This window comes from Cololabis saira, chromosome 23 (genome assembly GCF_033807715.1).
Source record: "Cololabis saira isolate AMF1-May2022 chromosome 23, fColSai1.1, whole genome shotgun sequence".
Classification (NCBI taxonomy): domain Eukaryota; kingdom Metazoa; phylum Chordata; class Actinopteri; order Beloniformes; family Belonidae; genus Cololabis; species Cololabis saira.
In genome coordinates, this window is record NC_084609.1 from 26,995,977 (window position 1) to 27,021,470 (window position 25,494).

The following is a 25,494-nucleotide window of genomic DNA, read 5'->3' on the forward strand; positions in this document are numbered from 1 at the left end:
GAAGGATTCACGACGGCGTCACGGTGACGGCGTGTGCTCTGCGTTGGTTTGACGCAGAACCATAATCCAGGCTTTAGTCGTCACCATTTAAATGCTCCTTTTCTTTATTAAGCAGACAGAACATACAAGCTGTACTGCCCCCTGCACTTCCTGAAGTGCTTTGCAATAATGAAGGATCAGTTCTGAGCAGTAACAAACTGCTTCCCTGATTTTAATGAGGTTTTAAACAAGGCGTCAATACTTAAAGTTCTGCCTCAGCAAAAGTTTAGCTTTAATTGATTATATCGGCTAATTCATGCAGCCGTCATCAGAATCCATGTGTTTTGTGTTTTTTTTGTTTTTTTTGCCTGTACGCATTCGCTGAGTGTTGCCATTATCAAGCTTCACTCACGGTGCACCAGAAATCAATATTCTCCTCCTTAATCTGTTCACTTCTACACGGATAAGTCTTAGCAGTCCTGTTAGGGCTGAATACCATCAATAATAACGCAGCTGCGATCATTTCCATCCCCAACTGTTCTTGCCTCAGTCAAATCTCCTGCCTGTCTGCTGCACATGCGTACCGTTCACATGGCTGTTGCAGTCACAGGAAGTTTTATGCAATACGCTTGCAGATATGAATGTGAACTATTATAAAAAGTTGTTTACCACATCAGAGGTGTGTGAGAAATGTGGTTTTTTTTTTTATGTCTATGTATGTGTTTCATTCAGCAAGGCACAAGCGGTGACTGTTTTAGTCACTTTTACCAGGCACGCAGCTTCTGATTAGCTTATCAGAGGAATACAGCGGATCATGTTGGGAATTGAATAAATAGATAAATGTTCTTGCTGTCCAAACATTCCTCCTCCGTGTTATTTGCAGTGATTAGCTGTAGCACCCAGTTGTTTTCCTTCCGTGTCTGACTCAAGTGAAGAGAAATGAGTGTTGCAAAGCCTGAGCTGTAGCTTCTGCTTTCTATCAGCCTGTATATTGTTGATGACAGCTATGTTTTTTTATTATTGTTCATTTTTTAAATGTATTTGGACTTGATATAAATTGACTGATTTAAACTTAAGTGATATTTTTGGTTGCTTCGATCCCCCGCTGCCGTTTGAGAAGGAGCGAACATGCTGCATTTCTTTGTTCTGTCATACTCTTAATATAATATTCATTTCTTGTCTCTACATATCGTCTATACACATGTTTTTCTTCCATATGCTCTCATGCTTTGGTCACCTGCCTGTGTGTATAATGTTGGCGCGCTTTACTGTGTGTGTATTTGGGTGTCGAGGATTGAGTTGGGGGAGATTGGCCCATAATCTGGAGATTAGGCAGTGGCATTGTTAGAGCAGCAGACACACACACACGTTACACATGAATATAAAACGGTATCTGCTCATTCATGAAGTCACTTTCCCTCAAGCGGCTCTCTCTCTCTGAAAACTCGAGTGTTGTCATTTAACGGTGAAAATGCTGAAATATGAATCACTCAGAGACACAAAGACTGCAAGCACTATAGATTCTCTTGGTTGTGTTTTTGTTGAATGGGAGGAAAGATATTTTTGCACTTGGTTTTGAAAGTGTACTCAGGAATAGAGGTGCAACAACTGACCGTTAGACCAGCAGGTCAGCCTCACTTGTACACCAATCCCACCCTGGTCTGTTTTTGTGCACGTGCCGTATGTACGGCGGCACATTGAACTCGTAGCCGCTGCACGCACACTCAGCAGGAGTAACATGGTAAATATTATTGGACTGATGATTCCCAACATCACAGGTTTGTTTGAGGAGCAGTTTTCAAGCCTCTCATTTTTCTCGTAATGCGGTGGGGCGCCATGTTGTAAATAAGCAGGTTGGGAGGCCGACAACACGCCCGCCTTATCTCAATCAATGTCAGCCGTGGCTACCAGCTGCTTCTGCACGCAGGAGACGCTGGTGGCGAACGTTTACGGTGGAGTATCGGGTTTTGGTGGTGACTGCTGAGTTAAAGCAGTGCTGGGTTAGCACCAGTGAGTACAAACTGATTATTGCTTCACTAAGCTCCGTAGCATGACGATGACTGATGAGGAAGTGACGATGGCCAGCCACTGGCTAAGCTGGCTGCCAATCAAAAAGCTACTCCCCTATATTAGGAATACTTGTATTGCCGTTTTTTGAACCAGTATGTAATTATGATTTTTTTTTTTTTTTCTTTTCTGATGTAAGGACCAAAATCCACATGGATTTTTATGATCCACAAACTGACACTGGCTCATTCTTGGCTGCGTTTCCGGGGAGTCGGTGCATTGATTGGATTGCAAGTCCGGCTTTAGACCTCGCCAACTCGCCAGAGTCATGTGACCGAGTGAAACAACAGAGTCTCAACCACCTTTAACCTTATGCAACTTAGCCTATTCCTTTCTCAGGTTGATTGAACTACTTAGCTGTTGATGGATTTGCTGGTTATATCGAGGTTGAAACAAGACCAAGGGGGTTTTGACTCCCCAGCTTAGTGATGCACTGAATGCCGCGTGGTTTGAAGTCTCTGATGGAGATGTAGATATGCAGGCCTGATAATTTCCTCTGACATTTCCAGACCAAGGAGGCCCCAAACGAGGTTAACGTGTTGTTCTTTCATAGATTTTCAGTTGGTGATCACATCCAAAACCCAAACATGTGTTCTTCTCAGGCACACAAAACATTGTAATTTTTTCTTCATTTGTTCCCTTTATTTAACTTCACAGTCAAATTTAGCTACCGTAATTTATATTTAAGTGTTTTTTATTTTTATTTTTTGAAGCACAAGGACACGTTATGTAACAACACTGTCATTGTCTTCTCTTCCTCTGCCGTCGAGTTTCTTTTTTTAATCACGAAAAAGAGATCTGTAATTACCCTGCTCTCCTCCCGACGGCTTAATCATCCCCTCCCAGACAGGCGGTATCTACAATCAGTGCCAATAAGGTACATTGAAAGTTCACAGGAAACAGCCTTGAAAATTGGACTGCTGACACTTGTGACGCCCAGAGAGAAAATAGTTGGTCTTTGTTACCGTTTTTAATACGGCCGCGTCTAATTAATTCTCTCTGAAATGCGACTGTGCACGACTGGAGTTTCCTGGCACTCCTGTTGTTGTTTCTCAGGATCTGCTCTGTCTCAGCGTTAGTTGAGCCTCATTCATCATTATCTGAAAGGTCAGATCGATTCCAATGCCAGCATTGCCAGGAACGCTCACAAACACGCTGATAGTTGCTGTGTCGTAATTAAAACAACAACGTAACATGAGTAGCGGTAGCCGAACTGTACATCCAACCACAGGAATTCTGAATTCCAGATATTTTGAGTGACAGCAGCTCTTAGGAAGGCACCAGAGGTATCAGATAAAACATTTGTACAATCCTCCTGCATGAATAATGTGGAGTAGCAGTGAGGCAAGAAATATAATATGTGTCCCATCATGTTTCTTGATTACTTGCAGACAGGGAAAAGGACAGCGGTTGGTCCCTCGTGTTCAAGATAATGTGCAGTGAAGCCATGTTGCGTCAACAGACCAGTGGCACCTGAACTTTGGGTTAAATACGCTGCATCTGAACTCGCTGAACCGTAGAGTCACCTTTTTAAGGATGAGCCAGTGGCACGATAAAAACATCAACACACTTACTCCTTGGATGAGTTCTGCAGGTTTAGTTGAACATTACAAAGTGGTTGCCAGGATAGAGTCTGCACAATGTCCAGTCCGACTGATTTGGCCTTTGGTGCCAACACAACTCCTCCAGGAAATGCCTACGGAGTTACATAAAATGCATGAAAACGGCTGTAATGTTCACAAACAGGTGCATTTCTCAGTCGAATCAGATGTGGACTTTTATTTTAAACAGTCTTGCTAACTTGTGGCTTGTTGGTTTTAATTCAGTCTGCAGGGATGAGAGACAAACAGAAGCGGAGACAGACATCTAAACGACTGGTCTGTCTTAATGTACACACGGATTATCGTTGTACTGAACTAGAGAAAGCTTTGTGAGTCACAGCTGAAGAGGCAGGTACAGAGACATCATGTGCTCTGACAGCATCTGATGTAATGATTTCATGGGAAATGTCACGTCTCCGTTTCAGGCTGGGACATCCCACCTGGCCTGGCACAAAGATAGGAAAGAGTGCGTTGGTAGATTATGTGAGCAACACAAAAACCGACGTAACCGCAGCCCTCGGGCCAACAACACCTGCTCCCCAAGGCCTCGGGGTGAAAGGGGCTGGATCCAGAGGAACTGTCTCTGGGAAGTTTAGGGTGTGAGAAAGAAGGTGGTACTCCTGTTGCTCGGTTGTGTAAATTACCTGTCATCTCTTTGTATCATGGCATGGGTTTGGTGGGCGTGTTGCTGGGCGTGGACAATTCTCGCTGTGGTTTTCCTCTAGTTGGCCGTACCTGTCTTGTTTCCGTGTAGCTTTCCAAATTAAAAGCACAAAGTATCAATATTTGTGTGGATATGCAGGTCTGCATGCCTTTAACTAAGAGGTTGATGGATTATTTTGTTGGAATTACTCAGATCAACGTCAGTCGTTGCTTGATGAGCCAAACTTGACCGTCTCTGTACTTTCAGGTTATGTTTTTAACAGAAAATTTAAAGAAATTTTATACAAATATGGCTGTTTCGCATCACAAAGCAACTTTGAGATTAAAATCATTCAGAGCTCAAACCAATTGTAGCTAAAATATAAGCACTTATGACATATATGTTGCAATGTGTGGTTCTAATATCATGCATTCAGGACATTCAGTACTTCAGGGGAACTTTCAGGGCATTTAGGACACGACTCACCACTGATGTCTGCTACATGTGTGACTGCTTTGATTGGTGCTCACGGCACGATCCGGAACTAAACGCAATGATTTGGAAATTTGATAATAATTAATTAATAATAATAATTGTATAAAAACGCACACAGTGAATTGAGTTGCCATCATTTTTTATGTTTTATGTTCTCCATTATGTTGGGTCACTGAGATTGTGCATGTGGCGTCCTAAGCAGCTATCTTGCTCAAGGATGATTGAAGTGAACATCCATCCATCCATCCATCCATCCATCCATCCATCCATCCATCCATCCATCCATCCATCCATCCATCCATCCATCCATCCATCCATCCATCCATCCATCCATCCATCCATCCATCCATCCATCCATCCATCCATCCATCCATCCATCCATCCATCCATCCATCCATCCATCCATCCATCCATCCATCCATCCCCACAGGGGTTCATCCTGGACAGGTCACCTGACAATCACAGGGAAACCTTTTTTTGGATATTTTCTTTTGAAACTTGACAATGTTACAATCAAATTAGTTTGTTTTTTATTATGGACTCACATTTATTTAACTGCTTTTCTGTTTCAACGCAACATAATTTGCTTAAAACACTGCGATCAGATCTTGGCCGTGCGTGTGCTTCATTTTCGGTTGCAGTTTTCCAACTCTCCACACTGGAATGTGCCATCTCCAGCTGTGTGATTGAATTACCCAGCAAACATCTAGACAGGAAGACACACATTCTTGGATGTTGAGTTGGTCCAGCTGTGTGTACGTGTGTGACAAAACGGGCCGGAAGCTTCTCGTTAACCCCCCGTTAATCTGATGTGCGTTGGGACAGACGTTATGTAACAGACGGGCCAGTGAAGATGGAGGCTGTGTACGTGAGAGCGTCTGACAGCCGCTGGTCACCACCAAGACGAGTTCACAACAGGTGTAGAGTCCAGTCACGGGCAGCACAAGCCCATCTGAAAGCTGGATTTCCCTCTCATTGTGCAACTGAGAGCGAAGTACAGAATAGCCTGGCACTTGTTTACACACAGACAGGGATGTAAACAGCAAAACGCAGACGTCTGTCACGAGAAACAAAACTGCCTGTCATCTGTGGTGAACCGTCGTCGGTAACAGCTGCTCTCACCACGCAAACAAGACAAAATCTCAGAAAAGAGAACAGCAAATAAAGCAGTAGATGAACTGATAAATATTACGTCAAGAAAAAGTTCCGTTTTGGATTTTCCTGGTTTCCTGCATTAATTTACCACGAAATATGATCAGATCCTAATCTCATCACAATAACAGACAAACACAAGGCGCTCAAGATGAAAACACACAAACAGTCGAACACACCCATTAAACAGTAACGATCCTTGGAGTCCCTAATGAAATGCATTTGGAGCTGTGGTTTAGAGCTATTTTGATAAGACATTTGAACATTTTATAACCGTCATCTGTTCAAGAATAATTTATGTTCTGTAGACGGGAGAGGGATAAACATGACGGTTTTAGACAAAGTGTCTGCAAACGACAATTTGCTCCCTTTAATTTTCCTTGACGTGGGCTCTCAGCCAAGATGACTCCACAGATAGAGAAGAACCCACGAAACACAGCTGAAGGGTTGGAGACGTCGGTGGAACTGACAAACCAACAGGCAGACTCCTGGACAAAAACAAAAACAAGAGAATGCTTTGCATCTACATTTTGCCAAAGAACACCTCGGTGATACACGACTCTGCTGGGAAAATAGGTCGTGAACTGATGAAACAAAACAAAACATGAATTGTTCAAGACGTGTACTCAGCGGTGCGAGAGAAAAAGAGGAGCGCTCACTAAGATCAAGACATCGTCTTAGGGGGATGGTAGCGGCGTCATGATTCAGGCCTGCTTCATCGCCGTAGTTGAGGGAAGAAGAAAATCAGTCTGTTGGAGCGGTTAGTGATGGAGATGCTGTGGAGTGACCTCAGGAGACCTTTTCACTCCAGGCATCCTACAATTGGGTCTGAGCCAAAGCTGCTCTGGAGAAGAAAGAGGTCAGGACTTTCTCTGATCATTGAGCAGGTTTGATCCACCTGAGAACAGAACGATACCTGGGCTCTGTTCTTTTAATATTATTGATGATTAAAATCCAGGAGTTTAATTTGGTCTGCAAGTCCCTGAACCTCTTCTAGAGGGAAATTAACATGATTTATCTTGGAGATACTTTCTCATTTGGTGTTTTGTGGAAGTTTTTTCTTTAACTTATCACTTAAACATAATGTTGTTATTTCTTCTTTTTTTTAAATTCATTTATTTTTTACATATTTCCCTACATTGGCTACCGTTTAGTTGTTAACAGTCTCCGTCTGTTGTATAAGGCTGTTCGTTAGGGGCTTTTCTGTGCTGGAAAACAGCTGCAGAGTGACGAGACGGATGAGAGTCGACCGCAGTAAAACCGTGGGCCATAAAATCAGAGCAGCGAGCTGAACGATGCTAACTTCCTGTGCAGCGCTGCCATGAACCTGCAGAGCTGATCGGCAAGTCCCTTCAGGTGGTTGATGGCGACGTGACGCATTTTCGCTTCTAGCCGTGATTTGAACATGTTGATTGATGCAACTGTGAAAAGAAACCGATCGAGATAGAAATGGTGTCAATCTCGACCGTCTTTTGTTCCTCCTGATTGTTTGCTCCCAGTCGGTGACACACAAACACGTACCGTTAACCTGGATTGCACCAGAACAGCCTACTGGCCTCGGAGAGCTCTTCCACCCACCAGGTGTGTGTGACATGTGTGTGTGACGCACGTGTTTGTTCACTGATTATAGCCGGTGTGAAGAGCTGATAAGAGGATCAACTGCATGCGATCTGTGCTTTGTAAATGAAGGATGAATAAAGTGTGCTGCCATTGGCGTGACCTCAAGCTTCCTCTTCTCTCCCACACACACACACAGACACACACAGACACACGCACACACAAACATAAACATATGTCCAATGTGATTTTCTTTCCTTCTCCTCCGAGCATCACCTCACATTACTCTTGGAACGACCGGATGACACGGGAGCGTCTGGCCTGCAGTCTAATCATGTGTGTGTGCACATGTGTCATCTGCGCTTCCTTTGTTTCGTGGCTTTTAGGTTTTGTGTTTTGTCATGAGACAGCGGAGTGACAGCTGCATGTGCAGTGTTTACTGTTATTGTTTTGCCTGTATGAAACTGGAAATATGCTGCAGCCTTTTCACCTATAAATAAGGCTTTTCCTCCGGCTGTCTTCTCCATCTTTATCTTCATTCTTCCCATCAGCTTCATTTAACCCAAGGCTCTGTTTTCTTCCTCCTGTCCTTTTCTTTTTGTATCATGCTTTTAATTGCCTTTGGTTGGTAGAATATTTGTTTGTAATGCTCCATGGTAACAGTTCAGCATGTGTTGTTTTCATGCTTGGACTTAAGCGCCGGCAGCGTTCACCAAACTGGGATATCACTTGTCAGGAAAACAGTTGTTTCCATGCACTTTATGCGTAATGTTTTAAAAATATCATTTGACCTAAGTGTGTATTAATTGGACCCAGAACCTCAGAAAGGGTTTTTGTTTTTCCTACTTCTGTGTCATAACTTCTTTCTGTTTATCGGGATCTTGGTCAAGGTTGCAGTTGACCGTTGGGTGAGCAAGGTAAACACTCCTCTGACCGGGGCTGAGGTGCCAGCCAATCACATCGACCCCACGAACTTGCATCCATGCAAAGCACATGAAATGAAATGAAACAAGAAGGCGAAGATCAGCAAGGGCGATTGTTATGAGTTGACTTTCCAAAAGATTGCATGATATTCACACATCCACACACTATACAGGTGACGATTACTGGGAATCTTTAGCACAAATGACCCAAAAGGTTCTATGAACTGAACCACACACCCTCGACAGAGACCCAGTGGGTTAATGCACACTTGCAAATAAGATATGTTTGAGATTAAGGTTTTGAACACTTGCAAACACGTCTTGGTGTGTTGCAAAGTCATGTGAACATGGTCTGGTGTTCGTGCGACTCGTTTGTCCTTCTGCTTGTGTTGGTGTTGTGATGTCGGCCCTTTGGCTTTGCTCTGCTGACGGACCTCATAGTGGACGGGATCTGTGTAGTCATCAGGTGTATGGAAACGAGAGGCCAGTTTTTCTGCATCTAGAGGTTATTACTTTATCAAATATGTTTAATATATTGCAGATGTTTACTCCGGTTGGAGTGTTACTGCGTAAATAGTTACCCTGCAGGATCCCCAACCTTCAGTCTGCAACTTAAGTCTCTCTAGTCATTTAGATGTGAGTGAGGGTCATATTTTTCTTTAAGTCTTTCTAGAGTTTTGCAGTGTATGGTTGTGATAAGTGTTAAAAAATTAATGTTGTCTAGTCTAGCTACAGTCATTTTGGCGTTGAAAGCTTTTTAGCCAGCTTTCACTTTCAGCATTCGGCTTGCTCCTTGCATCATCTCTAAGGGCCAAGCAGTGTTGGCTCTTTGCAGGTCTGCACACAGTCCTGACTGCATTAGGTGGAAACCTAAAATCCTTCACTCTTCGTGGGATGGGAGCAAAGTGGTTTTGCAGACACATTGAGCTGGAGGTTGTTTTTTTTCTGCTTTCTATCAATACAGTTACTCAGCATGCAGGAAGTTGCAGGGTGGACCATCATGTCAGCCATGGAAACCAATACGTGTGGGATTCTGGTGTTTCGTTATTGAGTAAAACTTTTGAACACTAGTTTCCACTTCTTCCCAAATCACTCTGAAGACTCCTCTGGCCTCTCGTCTGTTACTCTTCCCCTCCTGCATCTCTTTATCACCCAAAGACAGGCTAAACTGTTGGTATCAGTGGTCCTTGCAGACTTTTGTAAGCTTCCAAATGTACATATCCAGGGTTATTTCAGATCGCCCCTCTGGGTCAGTCATGCTGAAGCTCCTTGTTTGGTTTTCTCTCAAACAAAACAAAGGGTCTTTCAGTGGAAAGCGCCCACTGCGCTGGGCAGCAGCACTCAATGTCTGTTTGTGCATGTTCTTACCAGCGCACAAACACATACTTGTGACTGTACTCAGCAGAGTTCAGCTGAGATGAGTGCTGATGACAGTGCTAATAGGTTTGCAGTGATGCTAGACGTACTGATCAAAATTCCTGAGTTTCAACTTTTGCATCTCAAAAGTAAAGACTCTGAAAGTACAGTACATGCCTTGGACACTTGCATAATCTGAGAAAAGTCAATTTAGGACTTTGCGGTTTCTTTTTTACCAGTATTTCAGGAAGGTTTTGTTCATTTAGCGAAGTCAGGGCACCAGAAGAAACTTAATTTTGGTCTTAAACTGTCAAGAAATGATTTATTTAAGAGGGTTTCACAGGGAATCAGAGATATCAGATGATCTGAGTTCATCCACCCGCAAGGGCAGAGTAAGATGACACCCTTTCTAGTGTTCTTTGAAGCCTTTATGTTGGTGTGCATCATGCAGGACAGACAGTGTCGTTTTGATTGTAATGAATACCATCCATATCGGCGAAGCTCCAGGGTGTGATCCGTAGATGATGGAGTGATGTCAGTGAACCTGAGGCAGTGGCGAAGCCCTTCCCGAAGCCAGACAGTTCGTAAACGAGGAAAGACTTTAATTGAGCACCTGTGTGAGGTCAGATTTCACTTTAAAGCTTTTTCACTGAGCTCTGTTTTTAAGGATAAACTCCTTTTGATTACAGCGTTAGTCACAAAGATTACCATTCATTCAGCTTAAGCATGAGCAGGCTGTAATAGTGGGCGGAATCGGTCACTGAGCCAGTAGTTTCAGATGGGGATTACATGGCTATTTAGTTAATACTCAATTTTCAGATGAACCGAGTGTTGTGAAACCAGATTTGGCTCAATTGTTTTTGAACGGTCAAATTCCCAGAAGCTTATGGATGGGCAGAACAAATAGTTTACGAATGTGCACAACTCCAGTTGCAAGTCAGTGTTCAGCGTAACATTTTGCCACCGCTAAGTCCCACCGGGCACAGAAGTGCAGTGAAACAGCTGCCAGCTGCTGAGAGTTTCAACCACTGTAGTCAATGAGTGGCCCGACCAGAGGCATCCTGGAGGCAATCATCCTTCTGCTCCACAAAATATAAGCATCCAATCTATTCTGGCGCTTGACCGCATTTAAACCGGGTCAATTTATACAGTGCAGAGCCGACTGGCAGGAAATCTGACCCGGACATCTACATTACAGTAACCTGCAGGGATTGTGGTAAACAATTCAGGGGGATTTAAAAGAGATTTGAACCACATGTAAGGAGAGGTTCAGTTTGATATAATACTCATCCTTAAATGTATAATTTTAGAAAGAACAAGATATGGCAAATTCTAATCTAGTGAGCTCTATTGAGCAGATTACTGCACTTTCAAAGATCTATAGAGGGAATGGGCATGACGTTGCAGATGCAACTTCGCAGCGGGTTACGCCCACTGAGTGGCAGCGTAAACTTTCAGTTTGAGAACTCGAAAACATCTAAAATGGGAAAGAGCTGTTGTGCCATCGACTGTACTCATATATTTAGCAAGAAATCAGAGTTATCGTTTTACAGACTGCCGAAAAATAAGCATAAGAGAGACAAATGGATCGCTGCAATTCGCAGAAACAACTGGATTCCAGGCACCGAAACGTGGATTTGCGGTTCCCATTTTGTTTCAAGTGTCAAGACTTTTGTATGCCTTCAAGCTTTGCTTCGTGTATTTCCCCGGTGTAGAAATTAAGTACATATAAATATCAGGAAACTGGATTCGTGGCCAAATATTAATGTCCATGGACCACTGGTTCTTGGTAACTGTACGGGTCACTGTCAAGTCCAACAGCCTTTAATTTAAGCCCATAATCGGCTGTTACCCGTCTTCTCCACAGTTTCCCCTACTAGCTGCAGCCGTTTTTGCCACTCAGTGTGAGTAAGGGGGCTGGTCCAGTGGGAAAGTGATGTCAATGCAGACCCTCTATACCTAGCCATATCTTTGGAGATGTCTAGGAAAAAATGGTTTGCACAAATGTCAACAGATTCACTGCGATGGAAAACACACTTGACCTTCCCTGCAGATTTATAAACTTCCAGAGTCCAAAAAAAGCTTTGATGAACATGGTCACGTAGATATGCTGTATCTGGAGGATATGACACTTCAAGACATTCTGCCCTCGATCACATCATAGAGGGAAGGACCTTTCTCAGGGTCCTTAAGACTACAACAAAACCACAACATACGTTTCCCCGAAGTTTTGAACCTCCAGTCACATCAGAGACGAGTATTTTGTCCCCTGAAAGAAATGGGAACGGTACTCCTGACATTTCATGTTCATCTCAGATCAGTCTTAAGGCCGGGACACACCCTTCAACATGAAGCCTCTATGATCAACCTGATTGATGGAGAGCTAGCCCGTGACTAGCGAATCAGAGTTAACCGGACATGACGATGGTAAACATACTAGATACCAAGTATGTTTACCATACGTACACAGACGCTACGATACACTCTTTCATGGCATCGGTTTGGATTTGGATTGTGTTTGATTGTTTATTGTGGATTATTTTCATTATTAGCATTGTATTTTCAATCCTTCTTGACTTCTATCAGGAGTGACAACACTAGGCCCTTTAACACAGCCAGTTCGAGGCGGGAACGTTGCGCCTTTAAGCCGCCTCGCTGTTCTGTGTGAAAGTCACGGAGGCGGAATGGGGGGGCCAAGTGGCCCCACCAATAAGCCGGCAGCGGAGGTAGTCACAGAGCCGTCACAGAGACGAAACGGGGTCTGTGTGAATGACACAGCCGGCATGCCGCTGACATGACGGTCGGACTGACGCTGTCGTCACGCCTCTGATTGCGGAACGCCGGCATGCTGTGTGAATTTACAGACGGGAGCGGCGTTATGCCGGCGTTGTATGGTTCTGTGTGAACCAACAAAGGCGGCGTATTGGCAGGACTTCTTTACACCAATATTGCGGAATCTCTGTGTGAAAGGGGCTACTGACTGATGATAGCGGCTCCGTTCAGAACTCTAGACAAGAGCGATCCATCATTTCCGGTTGTTCCTGTTTTCTTTTTGGGCGACATCACTGATCAGTGCTGCCTGCGTACGCATTACGCCTTGCACACGTGCAGAACGTGGGCTCTAGTCGGCATTGGGTTGGTGTATTCGGGTGTAGTTGTTTTTTACCAACTCGGACAGACGGGAGCCGACTTTCAATCCGGCTTTTCTGCCATTGGGTTGGTGTGTCCCGGCCCTTATCAATAGTACCAATCAGTAGCACGAGGTGACGATGGGTGCCATTGCTCACATTCAGTCCAAACCAGGATAGAAAACACTCGGCACAGTAACTCAGCTGCACCTCCTTTGCATAATCATTGAACTGTATGTTTTTGGTTAAATTAACATTTTGCAGATGCAGCAATGCAGCTCGCTGATGTGCTTTTAAATGTTTTAAATGTGTAAGGATGCACCGATTCACAATTATGTTGTCAAAAAGATGAAAAACTGGATCCACGTTAAAATGGATGACATTACTGTAATTACTTGAAAGTACTAAATGACTCAAAACCTGGAAAGGAAGCGTCCCAAAATAGATCAAATTAATCTCTCTGATTTGCAATCCTTTTTTGCCATATACAGGTTTTTTTGTGTTCTGGCGGCCTCCTATCTGCTCTTCAGAAAGATGGAGATGATTCCATCTATTTTAAACTGGTTGTGATTCTCATATGAGTGTCTATTTTCAGCAGCTGTTGAAACAGTGGTAACTGTTGTTCCTTGAGACGCTGGTGTTGCTCATGGTGGGTCGACCTTCCCTTCAGGTCTTGTTTTGTTCATTGTTCCTGACCTGTTTCTGCCAGCTCTACGTTTTTATACAGAGGTTTTTTACACTCCAACAGTCATTGTGTAGTTTCTGACAGGATGGTAACTGTTTTGAAAGGGGTTTTTTGTTTCTGCTTCAGCTCTGGCTTTGGAGCAAATTTTCAGATATTCCAAAAGTATTACTCCGTCTATTAATATCTTATTAGTAGTACATTAATCTTAAAATGATTTAAATACCTTTCAGTAGGCCTGTAGCGATGCATCGACTTCAAAATATCGTCAACGTCATATTTCGTTGTTGATGCATCGCCACGCACACGTGGGTCATTCAAAACAAACAGTTCACACTTTGCAGAATGGAGGCCGAAACTGTGACGAGGTCACAGCAGCCCAACAAAGTCCTGCAAAAAGCCCCCAAAAGCATCCCTAAGTCATCAAAAGTATGGGAATACTTTAGATTTAGTCCCAAATGCATTTTGGAATTTGCACAGCAGACCAGCAGAACAGCGATGTTGGAGCATCTAAATAGGAGGCAACTCCCTGTCTCTTGTGGACGGGGGAGTAATAACTGCAAAATATAATAAGAAACATAATTGCAAAAACAAATGTCACATGATCAAATTATGGTATAAATCAGCTCCTACATTTGATGTTTTCTTGTTATAACTCTGTTTACAGGCATAAAAAAAATCAATTTTTTAATCTGTTAGCAGAAACTAAAGTGCCACTGGAAAATGATTCCTACAGAAAACAACTCTTTCATTTTTTAAATCTTTTCTAATTTTGTACAGGAGAGACTTTTGTTGGACTGTAACAGGTTGGCCTTTTTATCTTGTATAATTTTATTCTATATTTTTCATTTTGCTGTGCAAAACTGTGTTGTTTAATAAACTATATTAATGATTTTTTATATTTATTTGATACTTTATGGTTTTTATTAGTCAAAAAACAGAAAAATAATCAATAATCGCCCGATTGATCGTTTTAAAAATAATCGTTTACGCCCAGCACTACCTTTCAGCTGTGACATTAAAGTCAGTTGAAAAACTGGAATACGAACTCTTTGGCCAAAATTGTTTTCATCTGTAAGTAATGCAGACGATAAGGATGTTTTCCAGCCTGCTGTGGGTCTTTCTGTCTACTTGTAATGGTGTGTGACCCAAAACAACCACTTCAAGATGCCCAAATAGAGGAAGTCTCGATGAATACTCTGGAGAACGTTGGGATGGTCTTTCGGGTATGAAAGCTCACATTTTCTCTCGCCTGTTGTGTTGAAAACTTGGTAAATAAATGGGTTTTCTGTCTGTCAGTCATGTAAGTCTGTTAGACCAACCTGTCCTAGGGTTTACTAGGGGAAACCAAGCTTCCTACAGGATTGCAGGCTGGCAGGACATCTTAGCTCCTTTGTTGGGAACATGGGATGGATGTGACAATAGGTGACGGTCGGATGACTCAAAGAAACGTTATAAAAAGGCTCATAAATCTCTTGTTTCCCTGTTGGTCCATTGCTCTATGTTTTCTGGCCTTCTTTTTTTCCTCATTGTGGTTCCCCGTGTGCTTGAAGAGGAGAGATTCTGATGTGAGAACTAAGAACTACCCTACAAAACTCTTTGGTGAGACACAAGATAAGACCAAGGTGTTCTTGCTGCCTCCGGACTCTGATGCACTTCAGCCACCTTCACAGAGCGCTGGTGCCTAAAGATGTGCTGGAGATCCCCTCTTCAGCCCACCTCCTCTCTTTCCATGTGCATTCACGTTGATTGTGGAAAGTTCAATACTCCCACTGCTGCGAGTGGTTTCTCAAAGCAATATGGCCTTCAGCAATCTAAAAATCCCCTTCCTTCTCTCTTCAGTCCACCGTCAGCAACAAGTCCCTAATGTCTCTGATTAAAAGATTCTACTGAAAAGAAAGGACAATATAAAGTCAAGTTTCTACCTCGTGGTTCCTGTCACTGATGGATTTTGTGATGTTAATACAGCTGCAGGAAGGAGCTTCAGCAAGAAGGAGATGCTGGCCAGGAGAATGAGAAAGAAGCTCCCTAACCAGATTGGAGCCAGCAGACCTTTAATCTCTCGGCATCCCAGACACCCCAGTTGGAGAAACATATGTGCAGTAAAACAACCCGGTCTTTGTTAAACACTGTCATTGTGTGGGCTAAATTAAATTTGGGGACCACAGCAGGATGAGGTTGGATTTCTGGATCACTTCAGGGTAAATTAAATTTCAGCAATTACTTGGAGAATACCACCTTAATGACGGTCAGGGTTTTGGAAACAGTCACACTTCGTCGGTCACCTCCAAACTTTAAATTCCCGGAGCTGTAATAACCAACATGTTAGCTACTGAAAGCTGCAGGAGTTGGCGCTCCGCATGCTCGCTGAGGCTCAGCAGCACTGTACATGCTTGCAGTCACTCTGGTGATTTCATGGCGCTCAACCAAACACAAAGACACCATTATACTTCCCCTCCTCTGAAATAAACTCACATTTTCTCGCGTATTCCTTCCTTTTCTCGATGCTCTTCTTCTTCTCTCTCCTCCCACTCTTCCTCCTCCTCCTCACATTCACACTTTCACCCACATCCAGATCAGATGCAAAGCCTCATTTTCTGTGCCACTGCCTTTTGTCAGGTTTTTTGTAGTCGGGGAAAGCACCAAGGTGGACGCCACAGAGGTTGGGAGAGTGCAGAGTGTGCGTAATAATTAGCCCAGTAATTAGGTCTCGTCCCCAGCCCCCCACCCCTCTCGGCTCCGATTCCCACCTTCTTGTCCTTTGAAGTCCCATCCTCCAGACTACCCTGGATGCAGTTGGGAGGCATCCAGAGGAAGGGGGGGTGGGGGGGTGGGGAATGTGGGTCAGAATGTGTGTGTGTTGGTGAATATCTGGAGATGCTGATGATGAAGAGGAGAGAGTGTGAGCTGGGGGAGCTCAGCGCTCCCTCAACGTCTCTGTCGCTGGCAGATTGCTTATGGTGCTTTTTATGTGGGACCCCAACACACACACACACACACACACACACACACACACACACACACACACACACACACACACACACACACACACACACACACACACACACTATTCATATGTGTCAAGATGCTGTACTTTCAGTACACACACACACACACACGTCACACGGGTTTCTTTGTTTTGGCTTGCCGTGGAGATAAAACCCAGCTCTGTTACATTTCTCTGTTTGGGAGACAAAGAGCGCTTATCTCATGGACCGAGTGTGTGTCTGTGTGGACGATGGAGCGAATGCGTCTGCGCGAGACTTTTTAGTTATGCGTCTTTATTTTTACCAACTAGTTTTTGGCCTTGTGAGGTGGAGTTTTGTTGTGTTGTATTTATTTTTCCTGCATCAATTAGACTAGTTTTTCGTGAGTGTGGCGTTATCAGATCTGCATAGTGACCGGGCCACCAACGCATGCACGACATGCCTCCTCTTGTGAAGTGTGCTAATCACGCACGGGTTAAAAGATGTCCCAACACACTCTGAGTTGAGTTGCTTTTTTTTCACTGATTGTAAATTCAAACATCACCTTTTGTAAAATAAGCTTGTTGGTTGTTTCTACCTTTTACGCCTTCAACATAACAGCAAACCCCGGCCACATGACCTTTCCTAAAGGGAAATGTGAGCTCTGTCCCGTATCAGATTAAACTGCAGCTCAGTGCTACTTTTCAAACATGGATTTGAAAGAGAAAAAAAGAAGCCTAATAACCCCTGAAGCAACAGTCCCATTTCTCTCATTAACAGATCAGCAGCAGACTGTTGGTGCTGATCCCTCATTTAAGGCATTATTGTCCTCAGGTCATCTCAGGAGTTAGCCAAGGATGCTAATACCGTCCTGACAAAAGAGCCTGGCACACGCCACCGGTTTCAGTCTGTCCGCCGAGTCTTATATCCAAATGAGGATAATAGTTGGTGCTGCTCGGTACAAAGCTTTCTTTATGTGTTTAGTCTATTGGTCTTGCTTTAATAACAAATGGGAACTTCCAACTGGGAAAAAAAATGAAGTGGAGCAGCTGAAGAGTCCAGTTTTCTGATCTGCAGCCCATGTAAGACGTATCAGTGCCGTTATCTGCGTGTTACGTAGCTGCTCAGAAAGGCAACTTATCAGGCAGAAGTGAACTCTTTACTTGGTTATTCTTCAGTTCTGTATCAAGAATACATCAAAAACTTTGAGGTCAAAAATGATATGATTCAGAGTTTCTGCTTCCCATTTCCAAGATACAACAAATGCAGGAATGATTTCAAGCTGTTGGAAGAGATAACGATGGGGAGGCTGGACGGTTAGACCCGCCGCTCAAACACAGATGAGCCAATGGCTGTTGAACATCAGTTTCACAGGGAGTGGAGCTCAATCTCTGCCTTTTTGTAGTTAAAGTTATTTAATTTGCAGTCATTGATGTAGCAACGCAGCCTTTAAAACGGACAAGTTGGCTACCTTGCGCTCAAAAACACTAACATTAATAGCTGCTAGCGTTACAGATAACAGAGCTAATGAGTTGGGCTATAACTTCAGATCTACTACTGGCTGTGTAGCACAGATGTGAAGCTCTGTAGTGGAGTAAACCTGAAGTTATGTCTTCATCCACCCATTCATCATCTTCACCCACTTATTCAGGGTGACGGTAATCTGCAGGAGGTTATGCAGGCTCTCTGCAGGTTCAGGGGAGGAGAGGACCCTGGGCAGGTCTCGGGTGCATAGCAATAAAGTTGTGCCTTTCCAAGTTAGACCAGCGTTGCATAAGCAGCACTGACTCTGGTTGTTGTCCTCTGCAATCATGAAGACTGTAAAATGAGGCTTCACCTACCTGCACTGACCTGCAAGCCCTCACCTCCAATTTACCCTTATTGCCAGCTGGATCTACTTTTAGATTTTGTACATACCTCTCACGGCACATTTGAAGTCACATTTGAATGCTCTTCGACAAAAAGTGGTCCTTTCTGTGTCCAAAGTTTTTCCAAAACATCTTGAGATGAGGGTTTCAGTTGTCTTTCTTAAAACCAGAGGTGTATAATCCAGGTGCCATAAAGTAAAAATCCAGTCCAGCAGTTGTTCCAACCAATCACTAAAACAGCTCCTCTGCAGGTAGATGGTTGTTAGTGAAAACCCCTGTTCTAAATGTACAGGCTGATCCAGAAACATGGCAGCGTTTTTACTTTATGGCACCTGGATTATACTCCTCTGCTTAAAACTGGAAACAAGACCGAGAGATTGTCCAAGTTAGCAACAGTAACTAAGGGGGCGGGACTTAACGATGGGTCAATTTGATCCACGCAAAACGTGAAAGAACAAATGGCGGGTTTTCCTGCCTAGTGCAATTTCAAATTCAAGCTTAATGTAATTATACATTTGTATATGGCACCTCCATCTTTTCCATGAGTTCAGAAGGATCTTACTCATCAAGACATTAAAATTATCTCTATGCTGTGTGGCAGGATTTACCATTTATTATCCCTCATCACCTGTCTGGAAGCCTGAATTTCACTTTCTGCAACTTGACATTCACCAGTATTTCATTGCATTGTGCCGGTTCTTTTCTCCCAGTAACTGGTTCGGCTTTATTTTAATCAACGAAGAAGAGATACGAGTCACACACACATAAATAACCCTATAAATGTTTGTACTTTCCTTTAAAATGTTTGTTACGGTATTCAGCACCTGACAGAAAGGTTGTGTCCTTGTGTTGCTGTGAGCTTGTGACACTGATTGATGAAATGATTCACAAATGGTCACAAATGACAAATTGTTGAGGGTGTATGTGTGTGTGTGTGTGTGTACACCGGCAGATGGTGTCTCAGGAGTAGGGGAGCAGCTCACAACCTTGTGGTGGGCTGGAAGAGAGAGGGATGGTGACAGCAGAGGTCGACTTGTTTTGCGTGGAGGGTCAGGCTAGATGGGCGGGGCATTTCTTCTTCTGCTTCCTCACTGCATTTCCTTTCTCATACCCTTGCACACAAACTGTTTACACCCAGAAACACAGCCACACGCGCGTGTAGCAACACAATGAGAAAGGACGGGGTTGAGGTGGACAGGGCAAGGTGTTTCCTGTGACCTGGACGACGGCTACATCAACACAACTCCACTCTTCTGGAGCAGCACGGCCATGCACTTGTGGACGTGTTTGTACGCGCGTGTGTGTAAAAACTGATTTGACTCTCCCCCTTCAATTAGAGGTCGTTAATTTCCCCATGCTTTAATGTGCGAATGTTTGCCCAAGTGAAAAACAGCTGTGTTCAAGTGTGTGATACTCATCCTTTATTCATGCTCCCTTCATGCTTTATTCATGTACTGTTCAGGCATTTGGAGAGCAAATGAATATTGGATTAAAAGGAGCATTGCGTTATTTATGAGCTAAGATATTTTAGGATGCTTATAGGCTGCAACGCTGCATCACGGCACACGCCGCCGCAGCGGCTGAACTGTCCTTGAACGTTACATATGTATATATATGTGCAGCATCACTCAGTGGAAGGTGATTGTGTGTCCCTCAGGCCGTTCACTGCCCTGCTATGGAGAAGATGAAGAGGATAAAGAAGCGACTGTCGCTAACGCTCCGCCCCAGTCAGACCATCGACGAGTCCCTGTCTGAACTGGCTGAACAGATGACCATCGAGGATGGTGGCACCAAGGACAACGGTGAGAGATTGACACACTTACTTACTATTGCAGTCACAGTTTTAATCAAACTTAACTTTTTATATCTCCAATGGCAGTGGATAGGAAATAATATTGTCAGCTAATTAAAAAACTGATACGAAAATGAAGAGTAACAGTAAATAGAAATCTAGGTGTGAGTATCACAATACAGTATGTGTCCAGATACAGTATGATTCAGGGAAGGTGTTAGACTCGTCCAAACCCCCCTTTTTTACTATTCTTTTTCTTGGAAGACCAGTAGCTCACTACAAAGACACAAGAAAGTGATGCCACTTGCGAAGTGCACCCAGTGGGAGAGCAAGTCGTGGCTCAAAGTCACTGTGGCCCGTTTACACCTGGTGTTAAGATCTGATCACAGCTGGACAATTGTGAGCATGTCTGTTCACACTTGGCACTAACATGCGTCTCCCAATGCGTCTCAAGTGGCGGCGTGTGATCGAATCTTACCCTGCCCTAAGTGCAAATAAACAGGTGCAAGATTTCCACCTGTAATGACTAAATACGTTGTTTTTTTTTTCTTTTTATTTCCGGTATCTGCATAAAGCCACACCTGCTCACCAGGACAAAAAACAACATCTCTACTATATCTCAGATTATTTTCCAGCTTTGTTAATAAATGAAATGTTCAAATACAACAATAATGGTGATGAGAAAACATCCAGCAATAAGGGAAGGTGTCAAAATACTTAGTTGTAGTTGAGTTTTGTTGTTGGTTGTATGTCCTTCACTCATTTATGTAGGCAGCCCTTCATCGTGGCCCAGGATGCATTGCATTTACACGGCTAAAACAAATTGGTGGCATGTGGCTCAGACCACATCCAAATGTGATTTGAGTGGTCAGATCTCAATCCACCCTGGGAAATGCCTTTACATCTGTACTTAGGTTTGTCCGTATTTTAATACCAGGTGTATGTCGGGTCTCTGAGGAGCCGAACTTTTATCATTTCCCATCTCATTTCTGGCAAATGTTTTTGCTGTGGAAAGGTAATTTGGAGTCCAAGTTGTCACATGCTGTAGTATTTGAGCCCCTTATTAAAAGAAATTGATTTAAAAAAACAAAACAGAACTGATAAATCTTTGAAAACTGAAAGAAAAGCTTTATAAATATTTTATAAAGAAAAAAAAGATGTTATGTAATAGCAGTTATTCTCTGTTTTGTGGTTCTGGAAAGTTACTTTCCAGAATTTATGTGTGGGTAGTTTTGAAGATGCGTTTAAGGCAGTTTATTGAAAGTTACAGTAAACTAAATGATTTTCTGGCTTCAGCAAAACAGGAAGGTTCTTTATTACATCTGGTCTTTCATTCAGCTGCTGCAAAACACGCAAGAAGAATCAGTGACACTAAGCAGATTTATGGTTATACTAATGTTAGAGATGATGCAGAGAATACAAATAATAAAATAGTGTTTTGAAATTTGTTCATGTGGAACGATTCAAATTTTATTAACTTCCAATCCAGGTAAGATTCACGTGGTGTGTAAAATCTGTCTTGTAAAAATGACATAAATGTTTTTTTCTTAAAAAGCAGCGAGGAAAAAGAAATGGGATATTCCACTAATCTGGGGCAGTTTTTTCCTGAAGTATCAATTATTTAGTGATCTGGGTTTCTCCAGCTGTTTAAGACTCGAGGCAGCTGTACAGGTTTCCAGCAAAGCTTCGCTTTTCAGAACCGGCTAAATCCAAACTGAAACCCAGATATGTGCCGTTAGTTTGTGATTTCATTTTACTAGACAATGACATTCATTTTTAGATGCACCCGATAATAAATAGGTAAATAATGGAAACACTTTGTAAGGCCTGTAAATGTAAACAACTTAAACTTGTATGTTTTTTATGTTTAGAGCAAATTGTACTCAAGTAGAGACATAAATATTCCGTTCATTATGTGAAGGACCTGAAACATTTGTCCTGCAATAAGTTAATTGACTTTTAACTGTGAAATAAGGGCGTCAACCAGTAAATCAATAAGGGACTTGACTTGATTAATATTACCATAAACTTTACACCCCTTACAGAAATAGTTTTGTTTACGTTTTGTCAGACTGGTTAAAATGTCTCAAAATAACTTGTCACATGGTGTAGTAAGTACAGTCAGTTAAAGCGGCACTATGTAACTTTTCCACCTTAATATCATATTTCCAGAGTCATTGTGATGGAACATCAACTTCCAACAGGTTTAATGAACCTCTGTCATGGTCTGAGGGGTCTGTATCGCCTTCACTGGCACTATGTAACTTTGAGGAGCATGGTAGGAACCCTGCCACACTAAAAACTACACATTTTTACGGCTTTCACTGCTTTACGGCATACGTCACTTCCCCCTCCTTCCCGATTCGTAGTCGAGACGAAAATGGGCGGGGCTTGGAGCGCAGAGCTCAGCAGATGCTGGTGACCCGTTGCTGTGTTGTGGCTGCAGCAGCTCCACACAACAGACGTGAGGAAAAGATCGCTAATGGTTTAACTTTTCACCGCTTTCCTGCTCGGAGGCAGAACCACGGAGGCCGACCAATTATCTGAGATAACAGAGTAAAAGAGTCGTCGGCTCGGTTGGATCGCGGCTGTAACGAGTCCGACCAAACAAACAAACACGCACACAGACGGGCGTCGGATCAAAACACGGGTTTATTAAACCACAAACAAACACTCACAGACCGGGGTCGGATCATTCAAACGGGTTTTATTCCCCACTTCTCCAGCTAAACGCAGTTGTTGGCCAGCTCTCTGCGCTGCGATTAATTTTGTTGAGGAAAAAATATTAACTATTTGATTTTTAGCTGCAGAAGAAAAAAATAATCTCACGAGGAAAACAAAAATATTGCTCACGCCTCGGAGTCTCTTCAGCATAATATAACAGTCAAAAAAAAGAAAAGAAAAGTAAGAGTAATACAAAACATGTACTGTATGTTGTACTATTATACTAATTTATTGAAACACATGGCGAGTCAAACATTTACCAAAGCAGCTGCCAAACACTCCTAAACAAGGTAGCCGGAGACGTGGGTTGTGCAGAACTGCGGCAGTAAATCCTTCTAAAGAGTGGAGCTCCGACGAGGAAGCGTCCCGTCTTCTCTCAAAACAAATGCACGCGACGGGACAGGAGTTTTCCGGCAGTACGCGCTGGTGCTCATGGGAAACGTAGCGTTCTTTCTGGTAAAACACTACCGCTTTTGTCCAAAAGATGCCGCCAAACTCAGAAAAGCTGAAAGTTACGTTGTGCTGCTTTAAAATACCAAAAGAAATAAGCAAATTTAAAGCTGAATGAGCAATAAAACGCTGAAGGAAATTCCATGACTGATATTTTTTATTTTCAAGTTCATGTGTTTAACCAGGCATTTAAAAACTCACTGAGTTTTCCATGTCTGGATAACCCTCGTGGGTATTCAAATGATGAAGCACTAGAGTTGATGCAGAGAGAAGGATAGATGTGTGTGTGTGTGTGTGTGTGTGTGTGTGTGCGTGTGTGTGTGTGCGTGTGTGTGTGTCTCAGCAGCAGCTGCAGACGGCCACTGAGTCAGTTTGCATCAAGTTATCTAATACGTTGTTAAAGCAGAAGATGTGTTTGAATGAACACACGCCGTCCTATAACGATGAGTCGAGGCAACATCACACTGATTCATGTTCTGCAGATGTACTCTAATCCTAACAGGGGCATATTATATAAGAAGAAGAAAAAGTTGAAAACAACTGAGCCTGAGAGCCTTTATTTGGCTGTTTTGTTAGTGATTAAATCAAAAACTGTCAGTGAGCATTTAATACTGTCATGGTAATGTGACATCACAGACCCAGGTCGGCGTAGAATCAGCATTATCCCCAGCCAGGTTCACATCATTCTGCTTGCTTTCGTGGGCAGCACACTCACACATGCAGAGAGAAAACCTCTCTGCAGCAACGATATATTGCTTTAACGCATTACGTAACGCATCAACGATGGTAAAACTAGCCCACAGTCGACATTACCTGGGTGTGAAATGGTTTTGTTGGGCCAGCTGGAAGAGGTCTCACCACCGGCACCATGGCGCAGTCCAGAGCTTTCCTGGAGGTCTCAGTGGCTCAGTGGCTTTGAGCTTCAAGACAAGACAAGACATGGCAACATCGACACCTTTAAACAAGGTTCAGCTGAGCAGGCGATGCTTGCAAGTTCTCTGCTTCTGAAATAATCCCGGTAGGGATGTGAGGTCACGCTGAGGACGGAGCAAAACCGCTGCAAAACCAGAGCATGATACTTCTCAGTGGGACCCTGAGGTTAGAAACTCAAGACTAAACAAACAAAGAAGTAAACTGAAAGTGGGTGAACCTCCAGGCCTGTAGGAGGATCGTTGAGCTAAAAATGGCAAATGTTCCCTGGTGCTGCCTTGAGCTGTTGGGTCCATAAACACTGGAAAAGCAGCTGACTACCGTCTGTGATTGACGGCTCTCAGAGCAAAAGGACACACATCAATCTTTTAAAGAAATGTGCTTGGACATTTTGCCGTCAATCCTCTATGGAGAATGACTCAGCATAAAAGCAGCCGTAGGATGAACTCCTGTGGATCTGGGAACGCTTGAATGGACTACAGTGAAGCTTTAATGAGTTGGTTTGAGTAAAAACTAAAATTACTCATTACTGGCATTCTTTGGACCATTTCAATGAAACGGAGTATCCACAGCAGTGTTCATGGTTTGTGTGTACGTGGGTCCTGCCTCACTCACACTGAATATTTACATCCTCACCTGACTTCTGAGATTAAAAAGCTCTCTATAATTAGATTATTATAATTTATTCATCACATTCATTTCTTGCTGAGATCTTTTTTAATTTGTCTGACAAACGTTGGTCAAAATACTGCAGAAATTCAGTAGCGGAGGTCCTTCTTCTTCCTGGTCTTAACTTTTTCCTTCATAGCGATTGGGTTTAGGGGCGGAGTCAGCCCTCTCCTCCACTCCATCCCCATTTTTGAAATGGTGTGCCTCATTTTTGGTTTTATACTAGGGCTGAACGATTTTTGAAAATAATCTAATTGCGATTTTTTTCCTCAATATTGCAATTGCGATTTAATATGTGACTACTTTTTCAAGGTCCTGTTCTCATGTATTTTTCAACTAGACAAGCAATAAATCAATCTGTTTTATAATAAACAATGTCAGATTTATTTATAGCACAGATTACAACAATAAAGAAAACAAATCTGTGGCTTTACCTCTTTAACACGTCTACACACGTCTGTGTCAGCTTCTGTAGAGCCTGAGTGTTATGGGTCGTTCTCTCTGAACCCAAT

General features: G+C 43.1%; 1 protein-coding gene across 3 annotated transcripts in view; it reads left to right on the top strand.

Moving 5' to 3' along the window:
• Nucleotides 1–25,494, top strand: part of cdk17 (cyclin dependent kinase 17) — a 59,842-nt gene that overhangs the window by 7,322 nt on the left and 27,026 nt on the right. For all 3 annotated transcript variants that reach the window (XM_061714924.1, XM_061714926.1, XM_061714925.1), the window contains one exon: nucleotides 20,075–20,219. In XM_061714924.1, coding sequence (XP_061570908.1) covers nucleotides 20,093–20,219 — 127 coding nt within the window. In that variant the 5' untranslated portion in view covers nucleotides 20,075–20,092. The remainder of the gene's footprint in view (nucleotides 1–20,074; nucleotides 20,220–25,494) is intronic.